This window comes from Lepisosteus platostomus, chromosome 4 (assembly GCF_059453375.1).
Source record: "Lepisosteus platostomus isolate fLepPlt1 chromosome 4, fLepPlt1.hap1, whole genome shotgun sequence".
Taxonomy (NCBI): Eukaryota; Metazoa; Chordata; class Actinopteri; order Semionotiformes; family Lepisosteidae; genus Lepisosteus; species Lepisosteus platostomus.
Window position 1 is genome coordinate 29,045,953 of NC_142614.1, and position 16,656 is coordinate 29,062,608.

The 16,656-nt window shown below is 36.2% G+C and overlaps 1 protein-coding gene across 3 annotated transcripts in view; it reads left to right on the forward strand.

The window, feature by feature from the left end:
- The window catches only part of man2a1 (mannosidase, alpha, class 2A, member 1), a 258,837-nt gene that overhangs the window by 106,312 nt on the left and 135,869 nt on the right, over window positions 1-16,656 (forward strand). For all 3 annotated transcript variants that reach the window (XM_088629350.1, XM_088629351.1, XM_088629349.1), the window contains 3 exons: window positions 3,841-4,027; window positions 5,836-6,013; window positions 6,554-6,759. In XM_088629350.1, the coding sequence (XP_088485476.1) occupies window positions 3,841-4,027; window positions 5,836-6,013; window positions 6,554-6,759 (571 nt within the window). The remainder of the gene's footprint in view (window positions 1-3,840; window positions 4,028-5,835; window positions 6,014-6,553; window positions 6,760-16,656) is intronic.

The following is a 16,656-nucleotide window of genomic DNA, read 5'->3' on the forward strand; positions in this document are numbered from 1 at the left end:
TAGAAATGGCTTTAGAACCTTTTCCAGACTGATAAATCTCAATTACTCTGTTTCTCATTTGTTCCTGAATTTCTTTGGATCGCAGCATGATGTCTAGCTTTTGAGGATCTTTTGGTCTACTTCACTTTGTCAGGCAGGTCCTATTAAAGTGATTTATTGATTGAGAACAGGTGTGGCAGTAATCAGGCCTGGGTGTGGCTAGAGAAATTGAACTCAGCTTTCCAAAGATGTGATAAACCACAGTTGATTTATGTTTTAACAATCACTTTTTCACACAGGGCCATGTAGGTTTGGATTTTTTTTTCCTTAATAATAAAAACCTTCATTTAAAAACTGCATTTTGTGTTTACTTGTGTTATCTTTGTCTAATATTTCAATTTGTTTGATGATCTGAAACATTTCGGTGTGACAAACATGCAAAAAAATAAGAAATCAGGAAGGGGTCAAACACTTTTTCACACCACTGTATAATTATATTTTAAATGTATAATTATGTTGAAGGAGAATGTAATATATAATATATGATCTATATTGCTCTCTGCCCTGGACCCTCAATGTATATGCTCATGTTTGTTTTGTATTTCTTTAGTTCCTTATAAACCATTATTTCATTGAAAGAGCAGTTATAAAGGCAGAAATCACAAACACTATCAACTTTTGCTGGGGATCATTTAGAAACATCAGTTAACCAAGCCAGTGTGTCTTTGAAAAGCAAGAATGTTCAGTGTTATGACTCCAAGTGTCCAGGGGTAAAGGGGTGTAACATTTAGGATAATTTTTGGATACAGGTGGGTTCTGGTGATGGACTAGGAAGTTTGGTAACAAGGGTCGGTGCAAAAAGAGATGATTTTAAGTTGAATAAGTGACTGGTATGAAATAAGACATAATAACACACAGGGTAAGGGAACTAGAGCGGTGCCTACTGTATAAACTGTTTTACAAATGCAAATTAATACAAAAAACAATAATGATCAATTAAGGTCATATTTGGAATTACTAATTGAAATACTTGTCGGACCACAGGCTCTCAATCGCAATTTACTATGGCAACCAGCTGTGCTTACTGAGCAGAAGTACCACTTCTCCTAAACCGCCGATTCACTCAGCCTGTCACACTCTTGTGGAACTCACACTCCACCTTGCTGGAGACTGACAGGATATTCATTGATTCCAAGCTGTCTGTCCACATAAGAATTATTTTGCCCTTCCTCTTCCCTGTGCATGCTTTGGATGAAAGACCCATTTGCTGTGGCCTCATAGAGAAACAAATGTGTCCTCTGAACCTCACAATCAGGACTGCCCACAGAGAAACCATTGAGCTCCTCTGCATTTGGTTGCTATAATGTCCCATGGTCTTGAGGTTACCCTGATTGTAGTTACACAGTGTGGTAGCTTTGTAGTTACAAACTCCTAGCTCCGGGTCAAGAATGTCTCACAACTTCTGGCCACCTCTGATGTCAACACTTCATTATTGATTGTAGAATACTGAGACTTTACTGTTTACTGTTTAGCAAGGAAAAACATAACTTCCGATTTTGGTCCTTTGGTGTGCCGTCTGCTAACGTCTGGGAATCTAAGTGAACCTTTTTCTCAGTTTTTCATCTGGGAACCAACAGCCAGATGGAGGAGCTACACCAAAGTCTGGAAACCTTTTTTGCAAACATCCTGAAACATCCGAAACATCCTGTTGATTACCTCTTCCGGTCCCTGTACGGATCCTGCGAATGTTCTGTCAGCCAATTAAACATCATGGGACCTAGCAGGAGTTTTGCATAATGTTTGGGCAAAGGGTCTGTCCGTCAACCAAACACCTAGGACTGTGGGTGCCTTCCAGAAAGCTGGTTCCTTGCCTCATCAGCCCATACCAGGTCACGGTTTGAACAGGTGAATGCCTTGGACATCCTGATGGCCTTTCACTTGTCCCTGCCGAAACCCACCCTGGTCAGTACCTTGGTGCCAGATTCTCCTATGCACCTGTCCCCTCCTGTGGAGGGATCTGACAAGTGCTCTCCACAGCAAACCTTGAACTCCTGGATGGTCCTGGATAGCTTACAATACCTGGTGTACTGGAGGGGTCACAGGCCAGAAGAGCAAGCAGGGGGTACCTTCCAGCGAACGAATGCTCTGCACCAGATCTGTGCTTTCCATGTAAGGTACTCATTGAATCCCTGTCAGGTGCCAAGATGTAAAAAGGGTTCTTCATTTGTCTGGGTTTTTAAGTCCTCCATGTCTTCTGCACCAACACTTAGTTATTTTGTTTGCATCCTAGAAGTTAGATGGCTTTCTTGCTGTACTTAGTTTTTCTTTACTTCCTTTTGTTTCTTGTTTCGGACCCTTGCTCACTACAACTTTCATTCTTCTGGATTCCCCAATTAATTGTTCTTTCTTGTTTTCACCTGGTTTTGGACTTGGTTTGTACTTCAACTTTGAGTATTGGATTTCCCTGCTGACTAAGCATTCCTGTTCCACTGCTCGCAGTGCAGTGGTTCCAGGTTTATCCTCGCCTGTCAGCTAGAAGTCTGCTCAGTCTTACGTTTGGATTCACCATGCGGCTTAACAACTGCTTCCCTTTGCAAGTCACTGTACATTATAACAACTATATTTTGACTGTGTACTTCTTGAATCAATAGTTATCTGCCTGTATAGGTGCTCAAAGATTTGTCTGAAGCTTATTTGTACTTGACATGTTCATAAATGAAGTGTTCAAGTGATTGATGTTCATGATAAATGTTCTGGATAAAACTTTTTTTCTAGTTTTTATGTTTTATTTGAACCTTTTGCTTAACTCTTGCTTATGGCTCTTGTGTTAATGGTATCAATTTTCATAGATTTGTCACCCTGCGTAATTATTTGTATTAGCAGAAAAGAGCCAGTCTTTTCGATTTACAAATGGATCATTGGTAAGAGCATTTATTGTTTATTGAAATGGAAATTCAGTAATCTTCCTGAACACCCTCGGATTTGTCAGGGTCATTGTACTGCATAATATATACCAGTGAAGACAGAACCCATTTATTTCCATTAAGTATGATTCCTATGGTCATTTCCATAAAAGCTCATCTTGTATTTGCAGTGCATATCTTACTGACTTTTGAACCATTAAATTATATGTTACGTTTATAGTTCTTGATATCTTCAGAAAACATGATTTATGATGCACTTGAAAATTAGGTTTATAGAAACTAAATTGGAAGCAATCTCACCAGATTCTGGGGATTTTCACTAACTCACCAGGGCTGTAGTGAACTGCTTATTATATAATACAAGTTAAGCATCTTCTGTTTAATTAACATTAATCTTAGTTTTGTAAAATAAAATAATCCATAAATAATACATTATATAGCACTGAATTATTTTAAATACCTTTTTAAACATTTATAAAATCAAGAATATTTTTTTCTAAATATTCTACAATTCAAAGATAATTAGAAAAATGATTTTGCACAGATAATAAAACATCTAAATTTTAATGTGTAGTTATGGGCACTTTCGGTAAAACTTTTTAAACTACATTTTTAATGACACATTAATGTACAGTATGTGTGACTGGGGATGTATTTATATATTTTGTGAGAAAATGGTAGACTATGAATGAAAGCGAAGCAATAATAGGAAACAATATTAAAGTAGACATAATTGAGGTTTACACATGTCCTGTTTTCTCACCAATAACTGAAATGAATATTTTTTTTGTTGCATTTATGCACTACCTTAGGTTAGTTCCTGGAATGGTAGAAAAATAAGCTAAACAATAGCTATACTACAAAGCTATTTAAAACAATGGCTACTGGCTACTATAAGTGTGAACTAATACTTAGATTTTCCCATTTTATTTTTCAGATCAGGATTCCAGTACTGACATCCTGTGCCACATGATGCCGTTTTACAGCTATGATGTCCCTCACACGTGTGGACCAGACCCCAAGATATGCTGTCAGTTTGACTTCAAGAGGCTTCCAGGCGGCAGAATCAGCTGTCCCTGGAGGGTCCCACCTGAGGCCATCAATGACGGAAATGTTCAATATAGGTACCAAAGCACATCTTAGATGAAAGACATCTTACACAGAGAGGGGGAAATACTGTCAGTTACTTGTAGTGATGTATGCTCTTCTGTCCTGAATAATTGTATTCTTCTCACCAAGTTCAGGTAGTAGACACCGTATACCATGCTTTGTTCCAAAAACAATAAAATAAGGTAGAGCTTTTTTTTGTAAGTTGTTTGTTTCTATATATTTTTTTTTTTTACTTTCTGCAACTCTTACATCCCCAAGAATGGTGCAGCATGTGAAATAAATAGCTCTTATGAATGGTCCATGGCTTTTGTTATTTTCCTGGAAGCAGTGCTGATAGCCCTGAAAGTGCTATGTACTGTACTGTATATTTGACCTAGCCTGAATTAAGTGTCGGCTAGTGAGCAAAGTGACATTAGCCCGCGGTTAGTTCATAGGATACTGAAAGTGATGTTAAACTAATGGTTTTGCTAGCTGGAGTGTGTTTTGGGGAAACTCAGAGTTTCTTTAATTTTTGTCTGAGGTTCTGACCTTTTGGTAGTGTTGGGAGACCAAGTCTGATGAAGTGTAAATAATTCAGTAATGGACTTTAATACACTAGTTTGATTTATCTAAGTAGTCAATAAGTGCTGGGTAAATGCAGTTAACAGATTCGCTGAAGTGCAGACCAACCATTTAATGGTACTAAGAGAGACAACATGCCACTGAGGAGAATGTCAAGAACCTGTACATCAGTAGCTATAGATACCTTTCTGCGCATTACCAATAAAGTGTTACAGTATGTAGCTCTTTCTATTTAAATGTCCTGTCTCAAATTGTTTGTGTGGTCTACTTTGTGCTTTGTGTTTTGTAATGGACTTTAATACACTAGTTTGATTTATCTAAGTAGTCAATAAGTGCTGGGTAAATGCAGTTAAAAGATTCGCTGAAGTGCAGACCAACCATTTAATGCTATTAAGAGAGACAACATGCCACTGAGGAGAATGTCAAGAACCTGTACATCAGTAGCTATAGATACCTTTCTGCGCATTACCAATAAAGTGTTACAGTATGTAGCTCTGGCAATTTAAATGTCCTGTCTCAAATTGTTTGTGTGGTCTACTTTGTGCTTTATGTTTTGTAGTTTTGTAGTACACTATTTTTAAATGTCAAAGCTCTTTATGTCAATGTACAAGGGCATTCTATACATTGAAAATTTTCATGTTGATACGAATATCTGCAGTTAAAATATGGAACACTTACCTATAATACATTTCTGAAACATTGCCATTATCTAACCTTTCAGTTAAAGGAAGAATTGTCTTTCATTATTTTTTTATCAAAGATAAACACAGTCATATACACAGTATGTAAATTACATAGCTTATTTTTGTATTGCTGGTAACACCACAAGGCTACAAAGCGGCAGCTATTCACTTGATTTTTTGTGTCATGCCATTTAGACCATGTGTAATAAACGTGCTAAATATTAAAGTCCATTCCATAGCTCATCTATTTTTCTTTGTATAGAAATCATCATGTTGATAACTTAAAGTTAGTATTTGGCTTTCTGTGGAAAGCTCTTTGTTATGATTAGTTTTGAAATATGTTTGGAAATATGTAATGATTTTTTTTTCACCATGTGTCAACATTTGATGGTATGACTGCAAATGCAAAATTACAGCACACGTGAGCCATGTATGAAATGTTCATGGTTATGGGAGAGGAAAGAAGGTGGAAATGCTTTTGTTGTATTATAAACAAAGCTCATAAGGACTTTTTCTTTTCTTTTTTTGACCTAGAAAACTCACAGCAACTTGTAATTGTATTGCTGTCTTTCTGTCAGGGCTCAGATGCTGTTGGATCAGTACAGAAAGAAATCCAAACTCTACCGGACCAAGGTAGTGCTTGCACCCCTGGGGGATGATTTCCGATACACAGAAGCTTTAGAGTGGGATCAGCAATTTCAGAATTACCAGAAACTTTTTGATTACATGAACTCTCATCCAGAAATGCATGTCAAGGTAACTTTCTTTAAACTCTGTATGAATACTTGATGATGATTTTATCATGATATTAAGATTTTCAAACTATTTTATTTAGATTGTATGTCCAATAAATGTTTAGAATAATTTAAATATGGTGAATAATGTTTTCAGTTATCAAATAACTGGTTAATTTTATAAAGTTATCTTGATTTCTGTTTCATATAAAGGAAGAAATGTTAATTTTATAACCCCTATGCAGTACCTTTATCATTACTGTGTACTTTCATTTTTTAGTTTTCCCTTGAAAATACCTTTTTAATTTCTGATATTTTCTTTTCTCAAAAGTTTCTGTTCTAAATATAACTCAGGTTCTTTGAAACTGCTCTTTTTGCTGTTTGGATGGATACAATAACTTTTTATTAATTTTATGAATATCATCATGGAAGCAATAAAAAAGTTATCACTTTTACATTATATATATTTATCATTAGGAAACTCCATTTCACAGTCCCATATGTTTACAGAAATTGCAGGATCATTACAATTTGATGAAGTATGGTTTTTGTCCTTCTGTAGGCCCAGTTTGGTACAATTTCAGATTACTTTGAAGCCCTTCGAAAAGCTGCTGATATTGACCGGGTGAACAGTGCTCCTTCATTGTTTCCAGTCTTAAGTGGGGACTTCTTCACCTATGCAGATCGGGATGATCATTATTGGAGTGGATACTTCACTTCACGCCCTTTCTACAAAAGGATGGACAGAGCTTTAGAGTCACATCTGAGGTAGGTTTTCCTAAAATCACTTACAAAAACCTGCCATAATGATATTGTCTGATCATGTGTTAAACACAAAGTAGAAAAGCATTGAGAGTATGTCTTACATATTTGAATATTGCACCTCCAGCCATCCATATAAGGTGAGACAAAAAATATGTTTGATTGAAAGATATTCAGTGTCTCTTGGATACCCCCACTCTTCCTTGTTTGTTTGCAAATTCTGTGTCTAATGTTAAAAATTAATTCTAAGTGAACAAACGTAATAGGACATTGAATTGCAGTAGTATGCTATTAAGTGAACTGGCACTTAAGAAATTCACCAGACACCGAAGCGTATTACTACTGGTGACACTGCTAGCACATGGGCAGACATTAATTATGGGATTTAATTGACTGTAGTTAAAGAGTGTAAGAATGGGAAGCAATAAACATAAACAAGCATTTAAAAAATCTTTATCTCGGGGGATAGAAATTTTAGAACAGACTTCTCAATAAGTGTAATACTCTCAGAAGTTTGATTTTAGTCCAAAAATAATTCATATTAAAAATAGAATTCCATAAATATACTGCAGGAATTAGAGGTAAAAAGAGTGGTGTAAACTCATGAATTAATAAAAAAATAAATCTGAGGTAATTTTTAATTAGAGACTGAGGAGCAAGCACTATCCAATTCTTTCAAATACTGAGCTTCATTAATTATTTTTCTGTTAATCTCAATGTCAATCAATATATTTAGGTGTTTTTTTCTGTAAAAAGAAATAGAATCATATATGTAAATTGATATTTACAAAGATTACAATCTTACTCTTTTTATACATACTGTTTAAATAATAATAAATGTTCTTGAGTAGTTTCTTTCATGTGGTTTCTGAGAAATGGATACAAAACCCTAAGTCACAGAGATCTTTTGTGAATTGAAGGCTGTCTAAGTCAGCCGGACAAATGTTAGACTATGGGCATCATCCCAAAATAAAATGGCAGGAAAGCAGAACTTACATAAACATTACTTTGTGTAAAAATGTTTGAATAATGTGAATCTGGTGGTGACACTAGGCCTAGGAAATTATTATTAAAGAGTATAAATATATAGTGGTTTCATAAATTATAAGTAATGAATTGGTCATTTTTAACATTTTGAGAGAACATGAGGTTTTGGTACAGTCATGCCTCGTGGGAAGTTTATAATGCTAATTAAGATGGGACAAAGGTTACAAACAAGAGGAGAACATTCAGCCCATGTAGCTGCTTGTTTGGTTGCCAGTAGCTAATTGATCCAAAGATCACATTCGGCCATTGTATTGTGTATTGCCTTCAGAAACATGGCTGCATAGCTTGTTCCAGACTCAATCAATGTACTTCAACGGGCAGGAAAACATAACATGGTGAACTCCTGTACTCTGTACACATTAAACATAATTTTCGACGTGTATGCCAGTCTTCAGTGGAGCTGTGCATTAAAGGCTAAATTAGTAAAGCACACAAATTCTAACCTAAGTTCTTTCTAAATTGTTTTGGAATTTCTACACTGTTTGCTAATCCTCCTGTTTTGTTATGATCTGCAAATATCTCTAAGTTTACTAAGTACTAGATAACTAATTCTTTGAAATGTGTTTGAAGTGGGTATTGTATGAACCCCTCTTGGACCCTTTCACATTTTGTGTTACAGTATGGAATCTTCAACTGGGATTTTGGCCATTGATTGAAAATACTTCAATCCATTATTTTCTGTTTTATATTTCTCATTTATTTTGGAGACTGTAAAAAATTGTTTTCACTTTGTCATTATAGAGTGTATTGTTTTGAGCAATAGCAAAAAAGGGGGTTGAGTGTTAGGTTTGGTGTTGACATTTGAGTGCAATATAAAAATACTGGGTTAATATCAACTGTCTTAGCCAAATTTAGAAAATGTTGCTTGTCTACAAAATAGATTTTTTATAGGTTTCTTTGGTGGGTGGTCCAACTCAGTTCGCTGTGTCATCTTATAATTTTTAGACAGTTAATTTTATATTTAATATATATTTAAAATGTCACCAGTTTTATCCATATTTAAAGAATGGATATGCATTTATCCATACCAAGAATCATAATTCCTATCTGAATCACAGCACATGAGCCCCGTCAAATATTTAGTTACATTTGTGGTTGAAAGAGTAAAGATTCTTTAAGAATATAACAAAATATTGATATCCAGCTTGATAAACTCAAACCAGGATTCCTGATATTTTTTTCCAGGCCTTATTTTGTGCAAATTATGAAAATCAGGAAAATAACAGGTATAGTCTTAAATGTCTAAGTTGTGGATTGGATGAATACTTACACAGTTACATTGTAAAATGTGACAATTTACCCCAAAAAAGAGTGAAGATTATGTAATTTAGGGCTATGATTTGCTGTACTATTTGAAAATACTGATGTTAGTTATGTTTGGAATACAAGATTACTCAAATCAGACATTAAGGTTATTTTACTGCCTGCTGCTTTGTCTTGCAGGTTCAATCTCCAGCTACACTTGCATTCACACAGTAAATTATGATCTTCTCACATCTTTCTCTCCAGCAGATTTTTATTTCAATATATTTGAAGTGTTCTTTGGTTAGATGACTCCCAAAGTTCAAATTATTACTTGTGTTTACATTTCTGGCAGTTAGATTATGTTTGGGCGTGTGTTAAATTTCACACTGTATGTATTTTAAAAAAGTAAATAAGAACTGCCCATTAACCTGTTGGAATCTGAAACATTGATTATTTTTCTGGAGACATCACCATCTTATCCGTCCAGTCTTGGTTTTCTTCACACTATTGTGTCTGTGTTGATAAAGGTAACTGTTACTCCTTCTATAGTGCCAAGAAATCCAGTAAGAGATTTTAGGTGTTTTTATTTTCACAAAGAATCTTATCCCAGAGTTTTACCCACCCTTTAAATACAGGTAGAATTTGGCAGCATCACATCTCTAATCAGATAAGTTGTATTCTGATATCTAAGTCTTATGAAAATAGTTCCAGGGTAGCAGTCTTCGAAGTATTCACATCCAACAAACCTAACCTGTGAAACCGTTCTCTTTTGTTGGAACAACCTATAACCATTGGCATGGCATTGCATGCAGTGTGCCAAGTTGTTATAGCTTTCAGGCCTTCTTGGTTAATTATAAAATTATTAGAGCTGAGTAAGTCAATTAAATTTTATTGAGAAGATCTTGAAGCAGAACTAATTTGACCATTTCCAATTACTATGCTAATTTTTCACACACCAAAAGAGGGGACTGCAGGTGTGCTTACACAAATCACTTCTTTTGAGGGTTTCACTTGCTAGCACAGAGTGTTTTGCTTACTTTGCAAAGGGTCATCAGTAATGTTTACATAAAAACAATTTTAAGTAAATGAACTTTGTGTTGTCTTATCCCTGATTTCATTATGCTTTTTGTCTTTGGCTGAAGCAAGCATGATGTGGCTTAAATATATTTTCTTTTGATTAAGCGCAAATAATTTGAAAGCACCTTACAATAACAGCTTTGTGGTGGATGAATGTATATGTTTTTTGTATATAACTGCTATATGCTTTGTGTTATTCATGCAGAAAGAAAAAAATATTGTTTATCACAGCACTGTCATCCACATCCTGTTTCTCTCTTTCACGTATTTACTTGTGTGTCATGTCCATTTATTCTGTCTTATTTACCAACATTCTGTAAGAAAGATAAAATAGTATAGTCTTAAAAAAGGAAGAAAAGGGGACAGCTAGATAAAAGAGACAAGTGATAAATATGCATCAGATAGATATAGGTTAGCCTACAATTTTTGCTACAGCACTGTCACTCTTTAATGTTGACAGATTGCTGAGAAAACAAGGAACTGAGGCAGTGTTGCAAGCCATAAATCTTGTGGTAGTGGCACTGTTGATTGAGATGACAAATTAAATACAGAAAAGCTTCAGTTTTGCTTTGGTTAAATGGACTTATAAATGTTTATGTGTGAACTCTTTGTGGTGTGTGGAGAAACTTCCTCATTAGAAGTCAACACAAATCATTAATACTGTGCCCACAGCAATGACACGCAATCTTGTCTCTCTTTTAGTGTGTAGGAACAATGTAGGCTGACAACAAAGCTGGCGCATATCTTTGTAGATGCGCTTAATTTTTCCTGTCACACTGTACAAAGGCCCTGAAATAAGTAGCTGTGTAATAGGACTATTTCAGAATTCTTCCTATCTACTGGCATTTTGAATAATGTACTTCTGTATCTGGACTGTTGGTGTTTTAAGACATACAAAAGTCTAGTTTTGTTATTTAAACATCAATCATATAGCATAATATTTGGACATTTTTAATGGAAATCCACATTTACTATGAACTAAGCTGAGCAGGGTAGGCATCCTCTCACGAGGCACCAGTAAATGTAGGAGTTTTGTGCTTTTACTGGGACAATTATTAATTGTAGCCGTAGGTCACAAAATGATTCTTTGATGGCTATTAGAATCAACCTTGCGGGATAACTCAAACAACGCACACACACGGTTACTAATACACGAGAATACATTTATTACTACGTAAAATGTGCATATAAACATAACAGGTCTTATCGTGAGGGTTAGCAGAGTACAAAAGGTATATATTCAATCAAGAAGAGTTACAGGTACCAAGAGGGACATACATTCAGTATATCATTCATTTAGACCGTTTCGTAAATGAACTTGGTTACAACTTCTACACTAGATACTCAAAAGCAAGTACATCACTCATAGCAATTAAATTGATATCAACTGGTGTTGAGGTAACAATTGAATTCTCAAGCTGTACTGCAGAATGTTGAATACTCATCCGATCTGTGTGGATTCAGATCTCCCGTGGGCACAACGAAGCAGTGGCAGGCTTGTTGCTGTGTCCAATCGGCGCTCTCTGGCTCGGTGCCAGGCAGTGCTGTTGCAGCTTGCGACGTGGTGGGAGAGATTCCTGCTGCGATGCTCTAGCAGTGGGCTCTCTGAAGACCGGCTAGTTAGTACTGGCTAACTAGCAGAGTTTCTGCACAGGAGAAAAGTGACTGCCGGTCCAAGCAGGTCACACTCAATTAGCACTTTAGACAGGAAGAAGACCGGTTCGTTCCTGATGTAGAACTAGTTCTGAATACTTATATTCAGCTGTCCACAGTTCTGACCGTAGTTCACTTGTTAATTAGGTGAGCTTTTGCGGTGGGTTCATGAGGCTTGCTGCTGGGCTAACCTCGGGAGGATCCTTTGGTTACGCGCTGGCGACCTCTGTTCTCAACTCTTAGAACAAAGGAAAATCCTGCACTCAGACACACTGGCCGTTACGTGATTGTCCGAGCTGAGTCTGAGGATGTCCAGGAAGAGCTGAGTCTGAGAAATGTCCAGGAGGCGCTGAGTCGAGAATGTCCAGGAGCAAACGGAGGAAGCCCTTTGCTGCCTGTTTTACCTGGAGGAACTATGGTCGTTCATGGTTGAAAGTTTTATGGGCATCCGAGACCCACGTGGGGTTAACCTGCCCTACCAGTTCCTGATTTGCTGATGATGAGTAACAATGCACTCTGACCTTAGGGTTGTAAACAACTTGGGATGACTCTCTCTTGCAATCTCGCAGACAATAAGGTGCCAGAAATTACCATTTATTAGGGTTGCTGGAGAATCTCAGCATTGGGAGTTGTTCCTTATCAGGACACTATATCGGCTAGACAAACACCTTAAAGAGACCACTGAGATGAAGGACAGAGGGACTGGCAAGGGAGCAGCAAACTTAATTACTGTACTTTAATAAGCCTTGCCGCTACAGCAGTAAATCTCTTTTGGAGTCTCCAAGAATGCTACTTGCTGGTATGAACTTGATTTAAGAAGAACTTTGCTTGCTTGGGGTAAGGATTAAATTAAATATGCATTCTATCTTGAATTAATACAATAATTTAGCCTTTTCTTTAGTTAAATCTACCCCCTTTGTACAGTTGGGCTGTGTGATAGATTAAATAGGATTGATATGAACCATAGACATCTAAGGTGTTGTCTTAATTTGTTGTATCTCAGAAGTAGAAGTATTGAAACACTGTGTGAGGTGCCTGATAATGTTGTTTTAATACTTACAGGATCTTGGAGACAAAGACACTGAAACCGAACAATATTAAACAAGGTTATTGTTCTTATGTATGTATTTTGCTATTTAGCTCTATACAAAGACAGCCGGCAGGCAACATAGATTATGACCCTGAACTTGTTTCTCACATTTTGTTCTTTAAGTAATTTTATCATCTGGTGATTGTCCTTGCACTTTGGTTGTGTTTGCCATAATTGTACAAGAGATCTCCTTGCCAACTTGGTTTCATCCACTTTATGTACTTTGTAAATCATCTGAAAAACAAAACTGCAGTGTAAGAAGAAATGGGCAAATCCTAATAATGTAGTTATGAGGATAGTCTTTTTTGCTTTTTTATTTTCAGCTTTGCTATGCTGATGAGGAAGTTAGGACCACTCTGTGATGAACTGAGAGGTACAGTTAATGTATTAACAATAGAGATGGGGGTATTGGAGGAGAGTTAGCACAGATAAATGTGGATGCTTGAGAGAATGAAGGCTAGTCCTTGTTATGAACTTCATTTTGCAGAACGTTTTCATAACAGTGGATTGAATATCCTTAAATGATATGGGTAAATCACTTACAAATAATTCAGTCTATGGTTTATTGTTGGGGTTGTTTTGTCAGTGGGCTTTAACACCATTGTGTATAATTCAAAATTTCTGCAAAGTCATCCATTTTTATTCAGTACAGCTATGGAGTACCGTATATATCTGCTCTTTTCTATTTGTTTTGTTATACTTTGTTTAATTTTCATATCCCATGATACCGTAGCACTCTCGGGTTCACATGGGTATGCGCCCTCGCCACTGCCACCTCAGGTCAACCCCCCTCCGCTGGGGACTCGAGCCTAAGCCACTGGCGTCACTCAACAGGGACCCAGCCAGTTGAGCTAAAGGGAAATCTCCCGTCAGCCCAACAGCTGCGGTCCCCGCTATTCACAGGGAAGGGCATTGACGTCACCGCGATGGTAAGCCGGCTCGCACAACCTGTAATGGCGGCCGTATGCGTTACACTCTACCCCACTTAATTTGCCGTCCTCGGTGAAGGGCTATGCCATCCAACTCCTGACACCAATGTAGCGCTCTCGGGTTCACGTGGGTATGCGCCCTCGCCACTGCCGCATCAGGTCGCCCCCCCACCGCTGGGGACTCGAGTCAGCCAGTTGAGCTAAAGGGAGATCACCCATCACCCCAAAGGCTGCGGTCTCTGCTATTCACAGGGAAGGGTGGTGACGTCACCGCACTGTTAAGCCGGCTCGCACAACCTGTAATGTCCGCTGTATGCATTACAATACCAACATTAAGTCTTTATTTAACCTTTGGAGCTAAGTCTTTTCAACTGTTCTTCTAATTGATACAATATCCAGTATCTTCTATTAGTTTACTGGAATGTACTGGTACTGTACTGGAATGTATAATTTTCTTAAGTGAATTGAATATGAAAATATATAATTAAACATGGAAGTGACTACACTAACTTTTGGATGGATGTTGTTGTTTTAGAGATTTGATATATTCTTTCTTAATAAGTACATCATAATGTGAATTATGGGAGATGTTTTAAGCATTCTAGGTTTTTGAGACGAGTGTCATTGAAACTTTTTATAGGCTGTTCTTCAGCAGTGAAGTAATCATCAAACTTTAATAGAAAAAATATGCATGTGATAATATGTGAGTTTTTATAAACTTAGGAAGGTAATTTGTTCAATTAAAGTCAGGAATGGCCAGTGGTCATTGAGAATAGTTACAAGTATTCTTACACAACTATTGTTGCTTATTTTGCTTATTTTTTCTTTTAATTTGGAAAATTAAATTCAGCACAAATTGTTGACTTACAACAAAGAATACTGAAATTTAATATATAAAATGTAATTATGTAAGTAGATAATGCTAAAAAATCTGTATTTTTTTCCTTATTCTAACAAGTAACCTACGGTATGTGTCAGGGCTAAGGAATAACTTCATGATCCATTGTACTTTGATATCTGGAGTTGCTTTGTAGACATGCAGTAGCACTGTGGTGAAATATCTTTTTTTCACACCAAATGTGATAATCATCAGACTCACCTTAAGATTGTACTGATTTTCCGGACAGAATAAATTCCAAATGTGGCCTTGAATGCAAAATTTACTAGTTGGGTTTAAGAAGACCTCTATGTGAATTAGGTTGATCTGACCACTGTGTGGACAAAGGTTAACATGCCACCTTTTGCTTTTGTCATGGAGTCTCCACGTAACTGCAAATCTAATAACCTGGCTATAATTTGAAGGTATTTTGTGCACCACACACACTTTAAAGCTTTTGAAAGGATTTTTCATCAGAAACAATGGGTTAATTTTAATATTCTTATTTATTTTAGGTTCACTATTTTTTATTCAGGATCTTATAGTGCAGTCGTTTTTGGGGGGGTTTCACCATAGATTACATGAGAAATTGCATTACTGGGATTGCTCCCAAACGGCTGAAATAGGGCGAGTCCATGAGAGGGAGATTTAGTGTCTTACTACTGAGACTGGTACATTAGGAAAGGCCCTGTACGTGCAATATTTACATTGCTACCACTTTTGTTCCTTTCATTTATCTTTCCTTATCTTTTTTTCTCTAAATTTGAAGCACCCAAATTAAATTTGTTTTGTCTTCTTGCCTTCTGAATATGTTAATTATTATGTTTCTTGTGATTAGATTTTACTCTGAATTTAATCAAAAGTGACAGGCAAATAAACATTTTATACCTGCAGGGCTATTTATTGCTTTGAAAATGTGCTAGAAATAATATTACTTTTTAAAAAATCTATCAAAAATCCAATATTGAATTTGACTGCACATATATATGGATGGGTAATGAAGTTTGATAATTCACTAGCCTATGCTATTGGGGGTGTTAAAGTATATAGTGAAAAGGCTTCTCTCAAACTGTTTTGAATAAACGTTTTGTTGGGAATTTTCATCTCTGTTTATCAGCTGCTTTTGAGACTGAACTTTTTTTTTCTCCAAATGAATGTATGAACATTATACTGTAGTTTAAAAGAACTATAAAGATGCTTACGAAGACATGAGTTACCCCTCATGTCTCATTAGTGATATTTGTATATGGTTTCTCCAGAAAATAGGGTCTGTGGAATTGTACTAACAAATATAAACAGTTTTGACACAAAAATTGATATTGCCTTAAATTCATAAAATAGTAGTGCTAAATGATTAACTGACATGATAGAAAAACAAATAATAAAAAATGGGTTGTTTGATTAAAAACTAACTTTAAAAATAAATTGGCTGAATTCTGGGATGCACTCTACATTTGGGATGATGTAGATTTGAGATGACAAACAGTCATTAGTGGAGTACTACAGGAATCTGTACTAGGACCACAGAGATCTGTGCTAATACCGCTATTCTTCTTTATCTTGACATAGTAAACTAGTTAAATTTACAGATTATATTAAATAAGGAAAATACTGTGGAGGCAGGACATGAAATTTAAAAATATTTAGATAAAGTTCAAGACAAGGCAAACATCTGGCAGTTAATATTTAATGTAAAATTAAAGCGAAATTATACATGGAGATAGTAAATGTAATGTAAACTATTTAAACTATTAATACGAAATGTGAAACTGAGCTAAAAAAGGCTACTTATGAAGATGTAGGTGTTTATGTGAACACAATATTTACATAGGAAGCATGTAAAGGAAGCAAAAAAGGCAAGAAATGCTTGGATTTGTCACCACATTGTAGGAATTATAATGTTGCACTGGAATCAGCCTAGTGAAGAGTAACTACTTAGGTTTTAAGGCTTATAAGGATTTTTCCTACACTTAGAGGCAGAAGTA